General features: G+C 39.6%; 1 protein-coding gene across 7 annotated transcripts; it reads left to right on the top strand.

The window, feature by feature from the left end:
• Positions 1-12: 12 nt before the first annotated feature.
• LOC137106377 (DENN domain-containing protein 2A-like) lies at positions 13-9998 on the top strand. Of its 7 annotated transcripts, none has more exons than XM_067489552.1 (20): positions 13-213; positions 2630-2701; positions 3491-4612; positions 4733-4824; positions 5047-5141; positions 5228-5437; positions 5591-5684; positions 5796-5846; positions 5948-6156; positions 6408-6517; positions 6789-6858; positions 7089-7166; positions 7266-7406; positions 7568-7716; positions 8386-8563; positions 8717-8758; positions 8877-8985; positions 9125-9394; positions 9474-9560; positions 9649-9998. In XM_067489552.1, the coding sequence occupies exons 2-20, from the start codon at positions 2643-2645 to the stop codon at positions 9678-9680; spliced, it is 3198 nt and encodes a 1065-aa protein (XP_067345653.1). In that variant the 5' UTR covers positions 13-213; positions 2630-2642; the 3' UTR covers positions 9681-9998. The 7 variants fall into 7 exon arrangements, with proteins under 7 accessions (XP_067345653.1, XP_067345652.1, XP_067345658.1 ...); XM_067489551.1 differs by having other exon boundaries at positions 13-196; XM_067489554.1 differs by lacking the exon at positions 13-213 and adding an exon at positions 1238-1534 and having other exon boundaries at positions 5802-5846.
• The last annotated feature ends 6651 nt before the right edge of the window (positions 9999-16649 follow it).

Consider the following 16649-nt stretch of genomic DNA (forward strand, 5'->3'; position numbering starts at 1 on the left):
GCATGGCTGCACAGCTGGGACCGACAGGAGACAGCTGTTCAGTTGCCACCTGTCACTGAGCCACTTGTGTTGTAGAACCAAGCTGTCATTGGCCGCAGGCAGATCTCCGCATAGTTTAAAACCTGCCCCGCCAAAAAAAAGCCCCTTTTGATTTAACGTGCCTGACGCTGCAACGAGGACCCAGCACTGAATTCTGGTGAGCCTATATGCAAGGTGTGTTTTATCCATGTGTTTAAACTGTATGTAAGGGATGTTGTATATTGAACTAAAAGACTAGACAGTATACCCATTTTATATTATTATTTTATTATATTTATTATTTTATGTGAGCTTAGCTATGGGATTTTTTTGCATTTATCTGTATATTTGTTGTGTGCTTCAATGTACATTATTATTATTTTACCTGGCAAAACACATTTTTCAGTGGCCACACTAAATGTAAATTTGAAAGTTTAAGTTCATATAACATTAGTTTTTAGTAATTTGTAGCCTCTACATATTTCATTGTGCAAGGATAAAGGGTTAATTTGCCACATACACTACAAATATCTGCAGTGAATCTATATATAATCTATATATGCTGAACCCCTACAGTTGTGCCTTAGAAGTGTAAAAAGCAGTTTAAAAACAAGACATATTTTGACTGAAATTCAAAATCAAAATTGAACAAATACATGCAGAAATAGGTTGCAGTAAAACTATGCAAATTGAATTATAGTAAATACATTAAAATGCTTTTTTTTACCCTAAAATCTGTAAATAAAATAAATAAAGATGTTATCATGATCAATGAAATTTGTAAAAAGTTTGCCAAAATTCTTTATGGTAATCTTTGACCTCATCATTTAATCTGTAGTATGGTAATGGAAAAAACATGATGTATGGGAGAAACCCCTTGTTATTTCTCTGTTTTATTTTCAGTTTTGCTTTGCGAATCTCACTGGACCTTTCTTATCAATTTACATGTGTCAGTGAATAGACACCATGGGACTAAATAAGGGGGCTGCTCAAGCAGCTGTAGCTCATGAACAGTGGTGACAAACTTTGGCGGGAAATATTATAATGTCATGAGGCATATCCCATCTGTCAAGAGGAAAGAATGGAATTAATGTGATTTCATTCAGTAGTAAAAGAGATTAATTCATTCCATATAGAATGTCCATAGCATTGGTTTAGAGACAGACAGCAAGTGGATAGCAACAAACATAAAGAGAGGGCGACACAGATTGAGAAAGAGAGAGAGGGAGGAAGTTGTACTCAGGGTGCAGTGGGAGATTTAGTAAATGAAAGCTTGAAAGTCGAGAAGAGCCAGGGAGGATAGGGGAGACTCTTGCGTATCTATTCTAACTCACTTAAATGTAAGACGAATTGCTTTAAGGCTTAAATCAAGTTAGAAAATTTATTGAAGTCTATTTGACCTGGAGATACAACACGGTGGTTTGAAGTTTGACCAATGGATATTGTTGTAGCAGCATCTGTGGCCACATGCTCACATTTTACTAATAAACACATGGAGACTGTGCAACAGAAGGAGGTAAGAAACAGATTTAATTTTAAAAATTTGATGATTTAAAATTAACTACGGGATTTAACAAGTATATACTGGTCCACTCAGCTCGTCATTGATAGATGAAATACATTACTACAGAATAATAATGGTGATTCTATATTAAATAATATAAGAATGGGAGCTGTAACATTATTACAATAATATGATCGTATAGGTGTGATTATGGAAAAAAATACATTTTCAAATGGAGGTAATAAGTTGCACATACAGTTTATGGTGATTTTTTTGGTGTTTAGGAGGCTGTTGAAACATATTTATGAAAAATAACTTTCTCCACACTGGAAATTAAAGGCATTTTGAGCCTGCTTCTTTTATTTTCTATAGTTATTTATTATTATTACTACTTTCCATGCTAATACAGTTTTAATGCCTGTATACAGCATGCAGACACTTGGACAACATATCAGCTACACAAAATATTGACAGCAGCTCCTGATCTGGGAAATTACCAAGTCCTATCTTAGAGACCACTGAACTTTGAAACATTGGCCTGAGGGATGTGAAAATCTAAGAGTCACAAAGAGGAGTGCAAAGCAATTTAGTCACTGCGAGGGTCAAAGTTTGATTTCCTGTCAGGAGAATTAGGATCATACAATAAGGAAATAAGAGAAGAATGATTCTATCACAAGAACTCCCTAATGACTATGGAAATGTTAGTTTGTGTGATGAACTGCTTGAGGTAGTTGCACTTACTCCCTGGCTGTCATGTTTTTCCTTGAATCTGCCCAGCTGGCTTCTGAACACTGTACATCATCAGCTGTTGGGAATGGCTGCATGGCCTAACATGTCAGTTTTATCAAGGATGTTGATTTTGATATCAATGTGAAATCAATTCACTTGTGTGGTAATAATGAAACTGTGACCTGTGTTGTATTTTCCAAAATCATTCTTGAAGCAAGTTACAGGTATTAGTCATGCAGTCTCACTGAAAGGGACTGATGCTAATAGTCAACTACAGCCTTCACAGAAATGTTAATATCCAAATCTTTGAAAGTCGCAGCAGAAATGAGCAATCAATGAAGTCACTGAATTAATATCCTTCTCTCTCTTCTTTCTCAGGTGTACAGAGATCATGGAGGCCACTGAGAGAATGATAACGAAGCAAGACTGCATCTACTCCACCATCAGCAGGTTTGTACCTGAGCGGGTGTATCACCTATCAGAAAATACTGTAGAAGTTATACTTCACAAATTCCTGAAAAAGCCTGAGAAACATATAACAGGGGTAAGGTCACACTTCACTCATAATATCCATTAAAAAGAAGCCACAAAAGGTCTTTCAACTTAGGGCTTCCCATTTCCTCCAGATTATTTATTAAAACATAACAGTTTGATGAATTGGGCTCGGAGCCAGGCATGTGTTTATTTAGTGAGGCTGATGAGAAGAAGATGCTCGTTCATAGGCCTCTGGCATTTACTCTCAGGCTGAATTTTCCCACTGTCGCCATAAAAAGACAGTGTCCTCTAACTAGTAGTCACAGTGACCGTACTGGGAAGTTCAGGGAGCTCTGGTAGCTCTGGGTAGTTACTTTGCCTTGTTTTCTAGCATATTAGGGCATTTTTCTGACTAAACTAAGTGTCACTTATAGAAACATGCTAATGCTGGGTTTACAGAATTTGTGTGATGTCACATGAGCTTCAGTACATGTTACTGACATTTCAACTGATTTTATACAATTATATTTCATATATATATGAAGGGGATGTGATTAAAATAATCAGCTTCTCTAGTAACTCTTGCCTCCTATTAACTACTGTATGCTTCATGCTCTTTCACTGACAGCAGGTGGTGTCCAGCTGTTGGAAATGAGTTTGCTTGGTAGGGACTGAGTGCTGTGCAGTCAGCCTATTATAGCTGGTAGTTTAATGGCTTTATTGGATTAAAACTCAGTAAAAGTTTAATTTTCTTTCTGTGTTTAGGCTAAAGAAGGGCAGTCTTTGTGGTTTCCACCTTGCTTCAGTCGAAAACAAGCGAACTAGACAAAGAGAGGCAGCGCCAAAACACCCTTTTACTCCATTAGACAACCTGAGCATCCAGAGAATAGATTCAGCCATTATGGCTCACAGAAGAGCTACCTTTGACCCTTGCAGCAATGAAACCTCTGTGCTGGTCGGAAGCAAGTTCCCCAGATCAAATGGAGGCAACATTAAGGACAAGATCTCTCTGTGGGAGGGAAAGGAGCCTACTCATCCTCCTGTTACCTCAGGTTCCTCAAGTCAGTGTGCTAGTGTAACAAGGGAAGAATCTCTGACAAAACGCAACAACAAAACTGCTAATGAGCTGAGTGCAGATAGTTGCAAGAGGTGTGTGCATGAGGAAAAGGAAAATCTCAGGAAAGAGAATGAAGGGAAACATTTAGGGGATTCAAGACCTTGTTCCCCCGTCGACACTGGGAAACAGCTATGTACACCCAAAAGCAATAAACCCAGTGAAAACCAAAGAGAGGTTGATGGTAGAAGAGTGGCTCACAAAGAAGAACAAGATCATGAGAAAGAGAATGTAGAAAAGCCCAGAGACTTAAGACCTTGTTTGACTACGGTGGCAGTGCAGCAGCAGGTGGGGGCATCAAGGAAAGGCAACGACAAGAGAGCTACAGAACAAAGCACCCACGAGAAGAGAGCTGTTTTCAGTCTCTTTAAAAAGCTGGAAGCTATGGGGGAGAACCATGGAAAAACTCCCCCAGAGCTAGGAAACTACTTCAGTCCACCAAGTAAGGACAAACAGGTAGAAGTGAAGAAGAAAGAATGTGAAGCTGTCGGTCAGAGTGGATCAGCGAGGTCCTCTGGGGTCAGAGATGCAGAGAAGCAGCCCCCGGAGAATATGTACACAGAGCCAGGGGCGCCCCCCATCAACCCAGTCCCCAAACCCAGGCGTACCTTCCAGCATCCACCTGTTAGCCCCACAGACACGATTCAGAGGCAGCCAAGAGCACAACGGAACCTGCCTCCTCTGCCCTCCACCTCCACACGGTCTTCATCAAAACCTCCTACTGGTGTTTATGGGAGACTCAGGAGCGAGAGACTCAGAGAAAGCATCAAGAGGTACACAGGGATGAGAAAAGGGAATTCTTTGTTGAGTGTTACATCTGACACAGACCTAATTTTTCTGACACACATTAGCTGACACATTAATAATTATAAATTATGAACTCATTTGCACAGGAGATCCTTTGAGTTTGAAGACCTAGCAGGGTCAACTAGCCCAGTCCTCTCCCACTCATTGTCTCAGGAGCATCACTATGAAGACATCCTGGGTAAGATACGTCTAATATGCTTTACTGAGTTTTTAAATGTTAAAAAAAATGTATTGATATGGTGAAGGTTGATGGTCAAAGGCTGATGGTCACTTAGCGAGAAATTAAGTCTAGACTTGTTTTTTTCTAATTTACATTTTAATGCAGTTTGACCATAAATTGAAAAAATACAAAAAAAGAAGAAAACATGAAATGAAAATGTCACTTTTGGCCCTTTTTCAGACTCGTCCAAGGAGAACCCTTATGAGGACATAGAGCTGGAGAGTCAGTGCTCCCAGCAGTCTTTGCCCTCTTCTCCTGGTGCAGACACTAACAAGGTCTCTGCAATATAAGACAAGCATTACGCCTCACAGTGCCAACACTTCAGATCAAAATGATTTCAATCTTTATTTTCTGTGTGCAGGCCTCGAGACCTGGCTTCTTCAGGCAAAACTCAGCTAAGAGCTTTAAGCTGCTGGAGCTGCGGAAGACCAACCAGCGGACCCACAGTACCAGCAGTGGGGGCATTTCATCCTCACCGCAGCTCAGTCCTCCCTCCACCCCAACAGGCACCGAACACACCCCCTGGCTTGCTGGGGATCCGTACAGTCGAACCTGCCGTAGAATACCAACGGTGTGTGTTAGACATTTTACCCAAAAACTGAAATGCTTTCCCAATCATTTCGACTGATGTATCGTTACTCACATCTATGTCCTTAATAAATATGTAGTCAATTAAAACAATGCTGAAGTACTTCTCCACACTAAGTCATAGATTTTCCAACAGGTTGTGCTGAGGGTCAACAGCATTTTTGAGGCTCGAATTGGGAAGAAACATCTAAGAAGGATTTATCATTATGCTGAGACAAGTTCAGGAAGAGGTGATGTTAGTGACATCTTGACAAAGTGATGCTTCTACTCGAGTGTGTTTTCTAATGCCCGAAATGTAAATGTGTGTGCTTGTTTTAAGAAACTTGACTTTCTACTTTCAGTAACAGATGAGAACAGTGACTCTGAGAGTGAAATTGAAGAAAAAGCAAAAGGTAGATTATCAAAGATTATATTCGTAATGTTTTATGCACGTTTTTAAAAAATATTTAGACATCTTCAGTTTACAACCATACCGTGTGTTGCTACCTCCCAGCTCACCGTCAGCGCCTCATGTCAGTCCAGTCCATACTGAGCCAGCCGAAGAGGAGCCAGGTCCCCAACGGTACAAACACCAGGAAGAGCTCGTTGGAACAGGAGCTCCACCAGCGCAAACTGTTTGAATATTTCCTGGTTGTGTCACTGCAGAAGTCGAAAGCTGGTGCCCACTACCTGCCTGAGGTCACGCAACAGTTCCCGCCTAAGGTCAGGTGTTATTTCATTGTTTTGGTGTAATTTTGCTGGACCAAACTGAACCCGTGTCGCCTGGAATTATTAAGAAGCAGAAAAAAAAGGGCCGTTTTTGTTTATTTGTTTATGAGGAGGCAAGATATTGAAAATGGTCCAACTCAATTTGTCCACGAAACCATCTTCTGCTTAGTTAAAACTAAATATTCATACACATTTATGAAAATAAACTTAGTGAAAATGCATTGAAGTTTGGTCTTTTGTTGTAGCTGGAGCGAAGCTTCAAATTCATGAGGGAGACTGAGGATCAGCTAAGGATTATTCCTCAGTTCTGTTTCCCTGATGCTAAAGACTGGGAGCCAGTGGAGAACTTCCCAAGGTAAAGTTACATATTTAAAATACATGTGAATGTAAAACGTGTTTATGAATAACCACAAAAGTTAAATCAGTGGTCAAAATAGTTCTATCGGTAGCAATTATTACTTGTACTGTACTATAGAAAAATATTTCTTGGAAGTCCATGTGCAAAACCATAAATGTCAGTATTACATCTTGAACATATATATTTAGTTGTATATTTCTCATATGTGAAATCAAAATATGCTAATCACATGTTTATTTATGTGTTTACTGTGGCTCATTCCTCACAGCGAGATGTTCTCCTTTGTTTTGACTGGGGAGGATGGCAGTAGGAGGTTTGGATACTGTCGGCGCTTACTGGTAAATAGAAATCAATAGAAAAAAAGAAATGTGCTGCTATTGGACAGGAAGTGGCTAAATACCACAATGACGGCTGAATAAATAAGCACGCCAAAATAGCCGGGGTGCTGTGGGAAAACAGTCCATCTCAGAGTCTGGGAGGAAGTGTGTGAGACTGGGAAAAGTGTGTGTTTCTGCGTGTGTTTCTATGTGATGAGTGTGTTTCAAATGTTTCCTCTTTGATTTTTCAGCCCAGTGGAAAAGGCAAACGGCTTCCAGAGGTTTATTGTATCGTCAGTCACCTTGGCTGTTTTAATCTGTTCTCCAAGGTAAATCACTCCCACAAGTCCCCAGTGATGATATTAGTGAAACTAACATAATAAAACACGTTTTTAAAGAGTGTCTTTGTGTCTGTGTGTGATCTGTAGGTGCTGGATGAGGTGGAGAGACGGAGGGCTCTGTCTCCAGCTCTGGTGCAGCCATTCATGAGAGCCATCATGGAGGCCCAGTTTCCAGCTCCGGGCAGAACTATTACAATAAAAACTTTCCTCCCCGGCTCGGGCACTGAGGTGAGTGATGCTGGAGGACATTGAAATGTGATCACATAATTTTATTGATTTATATTTCAGGTATTGACTAAAATATTTTTAAAAGCAGGGCGATGGGACATAGAAAGTGGTCACAGTTTACTTAAAATGTCCAATTAAAATGATTTGGTCCCATGTTCCAGGTGATGGAGCTCTGTCGGCCATCTGATTCCCGTCTGGAGCATGTGGACTTTGAATGTCTGTTCTCCTGCTTGAGTCTGCGGCTGCTGCTCCGAGTGTTGGGCTCTCTGCTGCTGGAACGAAGGGTTATCTTCACCGCTGACAAACTCAGGTTTGGTCATATTCTGCCGCAGATTTGCACATCCCCTCGAAATCTGTACTTGACAGCTCTTTTGATCGCTCATAAATTATGAGGCTGCATTCCTCTATTGTTTATGTAATTATGCTGGAAGCAGATATTAGGTGAAAACATTATGGAGGTTTTCATTATGAAGTTACACGTGGGTGGTCCTGACACACATTTTTCAAATAAATTTAAGACAGCCCCAGTTTGAATCAGGGAACATGCCATAGAGATATTTTAAGGGCGGCCTGTTGAGTTGTTGTTACCCTGGGGCCAGTTTGTTTGTTCTGCAGGAGAAAGCCTGTGGGAGTGAGAAGGAGCAGTCACAGTAGTAGAGGAGAGGAATGCAAAGTTGAATGACGTAAATGAAGTATGCAGCCTTGCTTTCTTCTCTGAGAAGGGTTTGACCATGAAGAATAATCACAGTGTGTGGACTATTTTAAAATTATACTGCCCTCAAGTGATAAAAATGAGCAAGTGATTTTTTTTTCTGTTCCTCTGGCCTCTCATCTCCACCTCTCATTGGAAAACAGCAATAAAAGTCATTGTATTAGGGCGTCACACCTTCGTGTGAACATGCATAAAATGTGTATTTGACCATTTTTAATAAATTCTGGCTGTACATTTTCTCATGAGTGTCTTTGGTCCCTATTGCAGTACCCTCTCCCAGTGCTGCCATGCCGTTGTGGCACTGCTTTACCCTTTTGTGTGGCAGCACACTTACATTCCCGTGCTGCCCTCGGCGATGCTCGACATTGTCTGCACCCCCACTCCGTTCATTGTCGGCCTGCTGTCCAGTTCCCTTGCTCAGCTCACTGAACTGCCCCTGGAGGAGGTTAGAGAGACAATCATTCTCAACCTTTTAGGTTGAGTAATCCAAAAAAAAACAAACAAAAAAAAACAAACAGCTATCCTACTTTAAACAGATTTGTCACATGAATGCATCAATATACATATGAAGTCAATAATTTAGATATTCTGTGCACAGGTGCTGGTAGTGGATCTTGGGAACAGTCGATTTCTCAGACAGGTAATCCAGGTTTTAAATGATGTTTGTGTGTTTTTGATAATATTGAATGATACGTGTGAATGTGGAAGGACTTACTTCAGTCTTTACATTTTTAATTATCTTGTCCTTTTCCATGTAGATGTATGATGAGGAATCGATCTTGCCCTCTAAGCTGCAATCAGCCCTTGAGAATGTTCTAGAGAGACGAAAGGAGCTGGCCAACGAAAGAGGTGGTGACACACCCAGTGGTAAGACATAATAAAGAAAATAGACCAACACGCTGAGAAAATTTGTAGTTGTAGCTCTTTGATTTCTTGCATGAACAGGATCTTGCAGCTGTATAGTTGTACAGTAAATGTGCTACAATTCCTAGCTTCCTCTTTCCAGACTCTGAACATCTTAGCACCGTTGTGTCAGAGGCTTTTGTCCGTTTCTACGTGGAGTTAGTGGGCCACTATCCACTCTTCATAATCACTGAACGGGAGGATGGCTACTCCTCCTCGTCCTCTTCCCCAGTCCCCTGCTCCTTCCAGAGGGAGGGTTTTCGTAAAGCAATCACATCTAAGTCTGTTCGTCGCTTTCTGGAGGTCTTCATGGAGACCCAGATGTTCAGCTGGTTCATCCAGGAGAGAGAGCTCCACAGGCAGGCTCTCAAAGGTAGAGAGGTGCAACAGCAACTTCTTGATCAGTAGCTACGAGTTGACCCAGTGGTTCATGATACTTTTTGTCTTCCCAGGACTGTTTGAAGTGAGGGTGCAGGAATATTTAGACTCTATCCATGAGAACGAACACAGAAGGGTTAATCGATTTCTAAAAGGATTGGGTAAGGATGTCTCTGAGTTTTTTGCAATCAAACAAGCTCTTAAAAATGATCTCACTTTAAACTTCTCATTTCTATTTCTTTGTCCCAGGAAACAAAATGAAATTTCTTTCCAAGAAATAATGCAACTATAACTCCACGAAGGAGAGAGAAAGAGGAAAAGACTTCAAGGGGCTGTAGAAATCATCGTTTAAGCTTTCTTAAATACTCTCATCCATGCCATGTCTATGACTGAAGGTTTTTCTCAAGGACTAATGAGAGACATAGTGTGGCTATAATCAATACAAAAGGAAGAATCTGCTGTATGTTTGTGGTTGGTGATGATAGTCTTCAGATAGCAACATGGATTAGTACAAATACCACTGTACAGCACAGAAATAATGGTGTTGAGTATATTGTTGTGAGCTACACATATTAAATGAGAGCAGCTACTTCTGATAATTGCAGAATGGTTTGATGAGCGTAAAAATTTGGGTAATTATTTGCTTACAAATAGTAGTCTGCATTAACGAAATTTAGAGACGTTATATTTTCTGAATCCACCAGGGGGCAGTAGTATATTTTCTCTGATTAAATTACTTTGCAACTGACAGTGACCAACCAAAAAATGTCTGGTTACCTGATCTTTATTATTATTATCAGGTATTCTAGTGACAGCAGTGGCTATAACACTGGTGGTTTAACTCTGGCAAGTTGACAGTCTCTGTTTGGTAAGAGTAGTACTTAGATTTTTTTCATTGTCATGTTTTTCCCTTATCAAACAATTCCCAGTCCTTCTCCACTCACAGGTCACTGCATTAGGTACACCTTTACAATCTAAGGCAACCAGTATGACTCCACTGCCTACTATAAGCTCAGTGATAAACAGAGTTATTTCTGACAATTAAAAGTTAAAAACTGAGAAATTATAGTTCATGAGCGAGCTGCTCTAGTGGATTGCAGCAGAATGTATAATTGTACCTAATGAAATGGTCAGTGAGTGTGGATGTTATCTTTTTTCAAACTTTGTACATTTCTTAGAGCACCTTCCCCTACGTACTTTCAATTTTTTTTTCATTGATTACGATTTATTTAAAACGAACCACGTGCACTATTAAACATGTTTCCATGTGATGCATTGCACCAGGGTTAGCATAAAGCATATTTCCATCTTTAATCCCCCTGGCAGGTCTCATCAAAAAACACAATCACGACGACAAAACAACAGCTGTAAGCTGACACAGCAACCACCAAAGACAGCAGCGCACGGAATAGCAATAATCACCATCAGTGGCTATGAAGTTAAACAACTTTTCACAGTTTCACTAGATTATTTTATAGTAAATACATAACAATGGAGTTTACATCATGGAATTTGTTACACAGTGGAAAATCCAAAGAGGTAAATCAAATCCCAGGGAAACGTGTTCAGTCAGTAGTTGTGTGCCAGTTTTACTCAGTGAGCAATCCCCACACCACCCATTGGCAAACTATGTTTGTGTGTTCAAAGTCATTTGCCCTTCTTACTACAAAGAGTCTTGGTTCAGAGTTTGTGGCAGCTTTACTATTTTAGTCTCTGAGTCAGGAAAAACAAAGCACATCTTTTGCTCACGAAGAGGAAAGCACATTTTTGTCAGCATGAAAGCATAACACAGGTGCAGACAACAGTAGTGTACTGTCTGAGAGTTGTCAGCTTGTGCCAGGTGAGCGAGCCTGAAGGCCCCGAGGGCATCAAACAACACCAAGCTTTACACACACACACACACACACACACACACACACACAATTACACAGACTATGATGTATGCATACATATACACAGGTGGACATGATACAAACAGAAACCAGATTTTATGCACAAACTCGTAATTAAATGCTTATATTTAGCTAAAAGTGGATACATGTTTTAAATAAGACAGGAACTGAGGTACAGTTACAAAGATCAAAAGTAAAAAAGTCAAATGGATAATGAGTTTGCTAAAAGTGATAGATAAAAACTATAACTGAAGGATACATTGTTATCTAAATGGAAACTAAAAGCAGATAATTTTTGAAATACACTACAAAAATGATGAACAGTTAAATGGCAAAATGGGTAATTATTAAACACATGGATAAATGGTTAATAATTAGTGGATAACAGTTAAATTAGTTTAACATACTGAGTAAATTGATATCTAAATGTAATGGAAATGTTTAGCTTGAAGGTAAAAAGCCATAATTTCTTCCTGTTGACATAAGGAACTTCCAGCTGCAGCTGCTTATTTTATACATAAATTAGTACGGTAAAAAGACAACATTTAAGCCTGCTTTCACATCCTTCTTAAATTCATTCATTCAGTCTTGAATGCAACACTAAGTTTTATCTTGTTTACTATAATTGTGTATCATTATGAAAAGAGATAATGTAATATGAAATATATTAAATTCAAATAGTTCCCATTATGAATATTTTCTTCAAGCTAAAAAAATATGTTTCTACACGTAAACAATGTTTTCTGGGAAATCTGTTAGCTTTGTTACTTTAAACTTTAAACCAGATTAACTGAGCTGAGTGAACTATGCATTTCATTCATTCAACTCATCATTTTAAATTGACAGATCTCTGGCCATAACATCTCATGTTTATAAAGTGTAAAAGTAAATTAGACATTTTAGGTCAAATTAACTGGAAATTAACAAATATACATTGACTTAACAAGAGAAGCTTTTTTAAATTCCACTACATTTCTGTAATACTTTTTACAGTTCAGCTTTGATTAAATAAGATAAATGTAATGATTAAATGGCTAATGATTAGTTGAGTGTATCATTAAGCTCTAGTATATAGAACTGGTAAAATAAAATAAATTGGATCAACTTCACTGAAAAAACATACAATGCTCACTGAGGCTGTCACAGAGTAATAAATGTGAAAATCCCACTCCTGTCCCAAAGTACGAATGGGACAGGAGATGTCTCTGGATTATGAATGCATGTGGCAAGAGAAGAGCCCTGTCAGCTACCGAAATGTTTGCTCTAGTTTACTCTGGTTCTTGAAACCCAAGTATTTTTGTTAATTTGTGTAAACCAAACCCAAATTGTCACATAGTGTTTCCTGCTAAACACCTGGCTGCGGCTCAAGACAACTGGCTCGTTAGTGTGGAGGTAATTATAGTTTTACTTCCAGTCAGCGGGGGCTGACCCCCAAAGCCGAACATCCTGCACTGCAAACCTCCCTGTGAAATATCTCTCACCACTGCAACCACAAATGTCATGTGTTTTCAGTCAGGGAGAGAGAACACTCTTATCTGCCACTTAGAAACAACAATAGCTTGTTGAAACTAATCTTTCCTGCAAAGTACCTTTCAGCAGTGAGTACTACCTTACTGGATTCCACTTTTAAGAGATGCTACACTGTTGGTTAATTACAAACTATTTTTAGCAGAAATTAAACCGTGAAAACATCATGGCCCATTTAAAACCAACCAACAATTGAATTTTATAATCTCTCCATAGATTTAATGACCTTAGTTCAGGACTTGCAAACTTGCAGTTGAAACTCTCTGGAGGTTCTGTCTGCAAATTACACAATGTTATGATGATTTTTGGAGACAGGGAGGTCTTCAATTAAAAATGAAAAATGTAATTTCATTTTCAATAATTTTCTTTCACACATTATCTTCTGAAAAATCGCAATTAAATGGCCTTTTTTTTTTTTTTGAAGACCCAGACTAATTTGAATTAGCTTGGGGTCATGGTGATTGTAACTCCCAGGTCCCATATGCAGTTTTGGAGAACTTGTTCTAGGGTGCCTCAGGCATTTTTGTCATCCCTAGACAAATATGTAACTACAATTTACTATAGAGTTCTTTGGTTGGAACTTAGGAACCCATGGTGCTGTGATTGCTCCTTTAAATAGAACTGGGAGCAGTGTATGGAAATGACAACGAAAAAAAAAGTATGAAAGTAGCAATGAAGGAAAACAGGGAGGAAGGGGGCAGAAAAGGTTGGGAGTTTGTGCACATGCAAAATATACATGCACACAAGCAACACACACAAATACACATGGACCGAAAGGATCTCGAACATGCACTCGTCAGCTTGTTTTTCAAAGCTGCAGGTGCACTGCCCAGCTGCACCACTGCCATACATGCCAGCAGCCTGAATCATTTCCCCCTTTCAGAGCAAAGCCATCAAAGCATATGGGGAACATACCAGAGAAGCAGGAGGAGGAAAGCGAGGAGAATAGTGGAAAAGAGGAAGAGAGGAACGGTGAATCTGACAGCCGGAGAAGTAGAGTGGTACAAATTAAAAAAAATTGGAGTGGAGGATTTCCATTTTCCTGCTGCTAAGCCATGTAACAGCAAAGCCTGAAAACTGGATGCAGACCAGAAGCAAGCAGGGAGGGTGGAGGAAATGTAAGAAGGGGAAAAGACAGAGCGAGGTAAAACAGAGGAAGGTGCTTGACTCATAGGGGTAGTTTTTCAGGAGAGCAAAAGCATCATTGGTTGTAATTTTGACCCTTTTCTTCAGGGCCTCTCTTTAGATTACTTTATTCTCAAATAGTAAAAGAAGGAAGGGGGTGAGGCACAGAGGTAGAGATAGAAAAGTGAGAGAGATGGAGTGTGTGTGGTGGGGGGAGAGGGGCAGGAAAGCTCAGGCCACACACATAGATTTCCAGGCCGGAGGGTGTGTCAGTCAGGCCTGTCTGCATGTGGTCTGCTGTATGTGTCCAAGTTTATTCACACCACTATTATGCCACCATTAGTCATGGCATCTGATGACAAGGGTTAAAATCCATCTCTTTTTCTCTGTCTTTGTCTCGCACTCACTGATTTGAGTCAAAGAAAACTTTAAAGGGTCATACCCCCAATTTTTTAGATTATCCTATCTCACCTTACATTGTCTGACTTTGTGTGAGACATGGAGAGGAGCCTGTCTGGAGCCTGAGGAGTGGACTTGGACACACACACCGAGACGTACACACCCATGCAAACAGACCAGTCGTAGGGGAGGCTTTGTCAAAGTAGCTCCAGGGTGGTCTGGTCTGTAAGATTCAGTTCGTGGACTCATCTCTCTTCATGTGGTTTATGTATGTGGACGCTGTGTGTGTCCTACAATTCTAATATGTCTTAGTAAATCAGAAGCATAATGCAGTAAGAAGATTCAAAAGTTTATTTTTAGGGTTTAGCGAGAAGGTTTGTTGCCCTAGAGGTGGCATTATGAAGTAGGACTGTGTCCAGAATCTTGTTTCTTCTATTTATTATGTAGTGTACCCCGTTTTATTTGAGAATCAAAATTTTTAGTTGGAAATTAATGACCTATATATTTTAACACTTTTTAAAGGCCTACAACAGAGTGTTGTAGGGTCAATACATTTTTGTAGGCCAACTGGGAATTTAGCATCTTCCTGGTTCTGTTGACAAAAAGTGAAGGGGATTTTTCTGTTGGCTTAGTTTAACGTGAAGAGCGGTTACGATTTTGATTTTACGATTTACTTTTTTTAAGCCACGTTAAACGATATTTACAAATTTTTTGACATTGTGTTAATCACAAATGTTATTTCAGGCATTTAACTAAAAACCCACTGATAAAAACAATAGACTTTAAGGTGCATGATTGACAATGGGCAAAAATGCTAACTGATTTCTGAGTTTTAGGACTCATTCCTACATTACAAAGAAAGTAGCAACGTCTAAACTAAAGCACAGTTGTATTCTAGAGTAGAGAATGAGTCAATTCGGGATTTCGGCGTAAGCTAATAGCCATGTCAGTGGTGGTAATGAAACCTTTGACCCGGTGATGGCGTTGGATAAAAAGTTAATGGATCACCTAATTTATCTAGAGGGAGACAGGATTTCATGGCAATCCATTTAACATTTGTCGAATATTTCACACAAAACCATAAATGTACACCTTGTGGTGGCACCAGAGGACAAATCTGTGATTCACAGAAAGTTTTTTCCTTTTTTCTCACCACAAATGTCCAAAATCTTTGGACAGTTTATCCAACAGCTGTTGAAATATGAAAGTGTGGACCAGAGTGATGGACCAACAGACTGACGTGAGAACCTTGCTGCTAACATCATGTTCAGTTCTGTTTGCACATAGCCTACGTGAATTTTGTAAGCGTTTGCATACAGGCAGGTTCACAGGGCCGTGCGTGCACCGTTTTCTTTCGGAATACACTGCCTCTTGACTTTTCACCTACCCCTCAGCATCCTGACACAGTATCTTGCCAACATTAACAATGCGAGTGCCAATGAGAAGCTTTTCCTGTAAAGTCTACCATCCGTTAAAATGACAAATCAAGACAATCAGTGTAATATTAAACTACATTACTAGCATGTACTGCTCGCTATAAGGATAGAGAATATACAGTGGTTTTCACATTTGAATTTGTTTCATGTTTGAGCATGTGTGTAGCGATAAGAAATGGGAGATTATTTAGCCACTAGCGGTAATTTGTTGACTATAATTTCATTTTTTTTTTTTTTTTTGATGTCAACTGTAATTGAAGGCATTTTTTTGTAAAGTAGATCTAATGAGCAGGCATGCAAAGCATTCCAGAAAAGAAGTGCTATTTGCAGAGAGAGAAAATTGCCTGACAACTGTAGACGCAGCCTGTGAGTAATGTTGCCATGAAGAAGTACGCCCATACAAATAGGCTCTGTATTTAAGCTGTCACTCAGCCATTCATCAATGTGTGTATTTGTTCCAGAGGATTACAGATGCTTATATCTCTTGGTGGCCATGTTTATTTTCCTCGATAGCTGTCACACAAGTGCTTTTAGCTGTTGTCTCTGTGCATCCAGCATGATCTACACCTCCACTCAGATGCAGGATTAATTGTTTGATTTTATTATGTTGCTTGTCTCTAGGCTTTAAATCTTTTTATCCCTACTGATTTTAGATGATAATGACCTGGAAAAAGGCCAACATCTAATGGTAACCGACTTTTGTTTTAAGTGGGTAATGGCTCCTGTATATTTTGTCCAAGCAACCTTGCAAATTTCCACACATTTCTCATACATCCTGCCAAGATACTATCGGGTCCTTGAGGTCTCTTTGCTCCTAATGTTGTACCTCGGCTGTAATGCTTTGGCTTTAGCTGCTCCCTACTTAATATGA

This window comes from Channa argus, chromosome 21 (assembly GCF_033026475.1).
Source record: "Channa argus isolate prfri chromosome 21, Channa argus male v1.0, whole genome shotgun sequence".
NCBI classification, from domain to species: domain Eukaryota; kingdom Metazoa; phylum Chordata; class Actinopteri; order Anabantiformes; family Channidae; genus Channa; species Channa argus.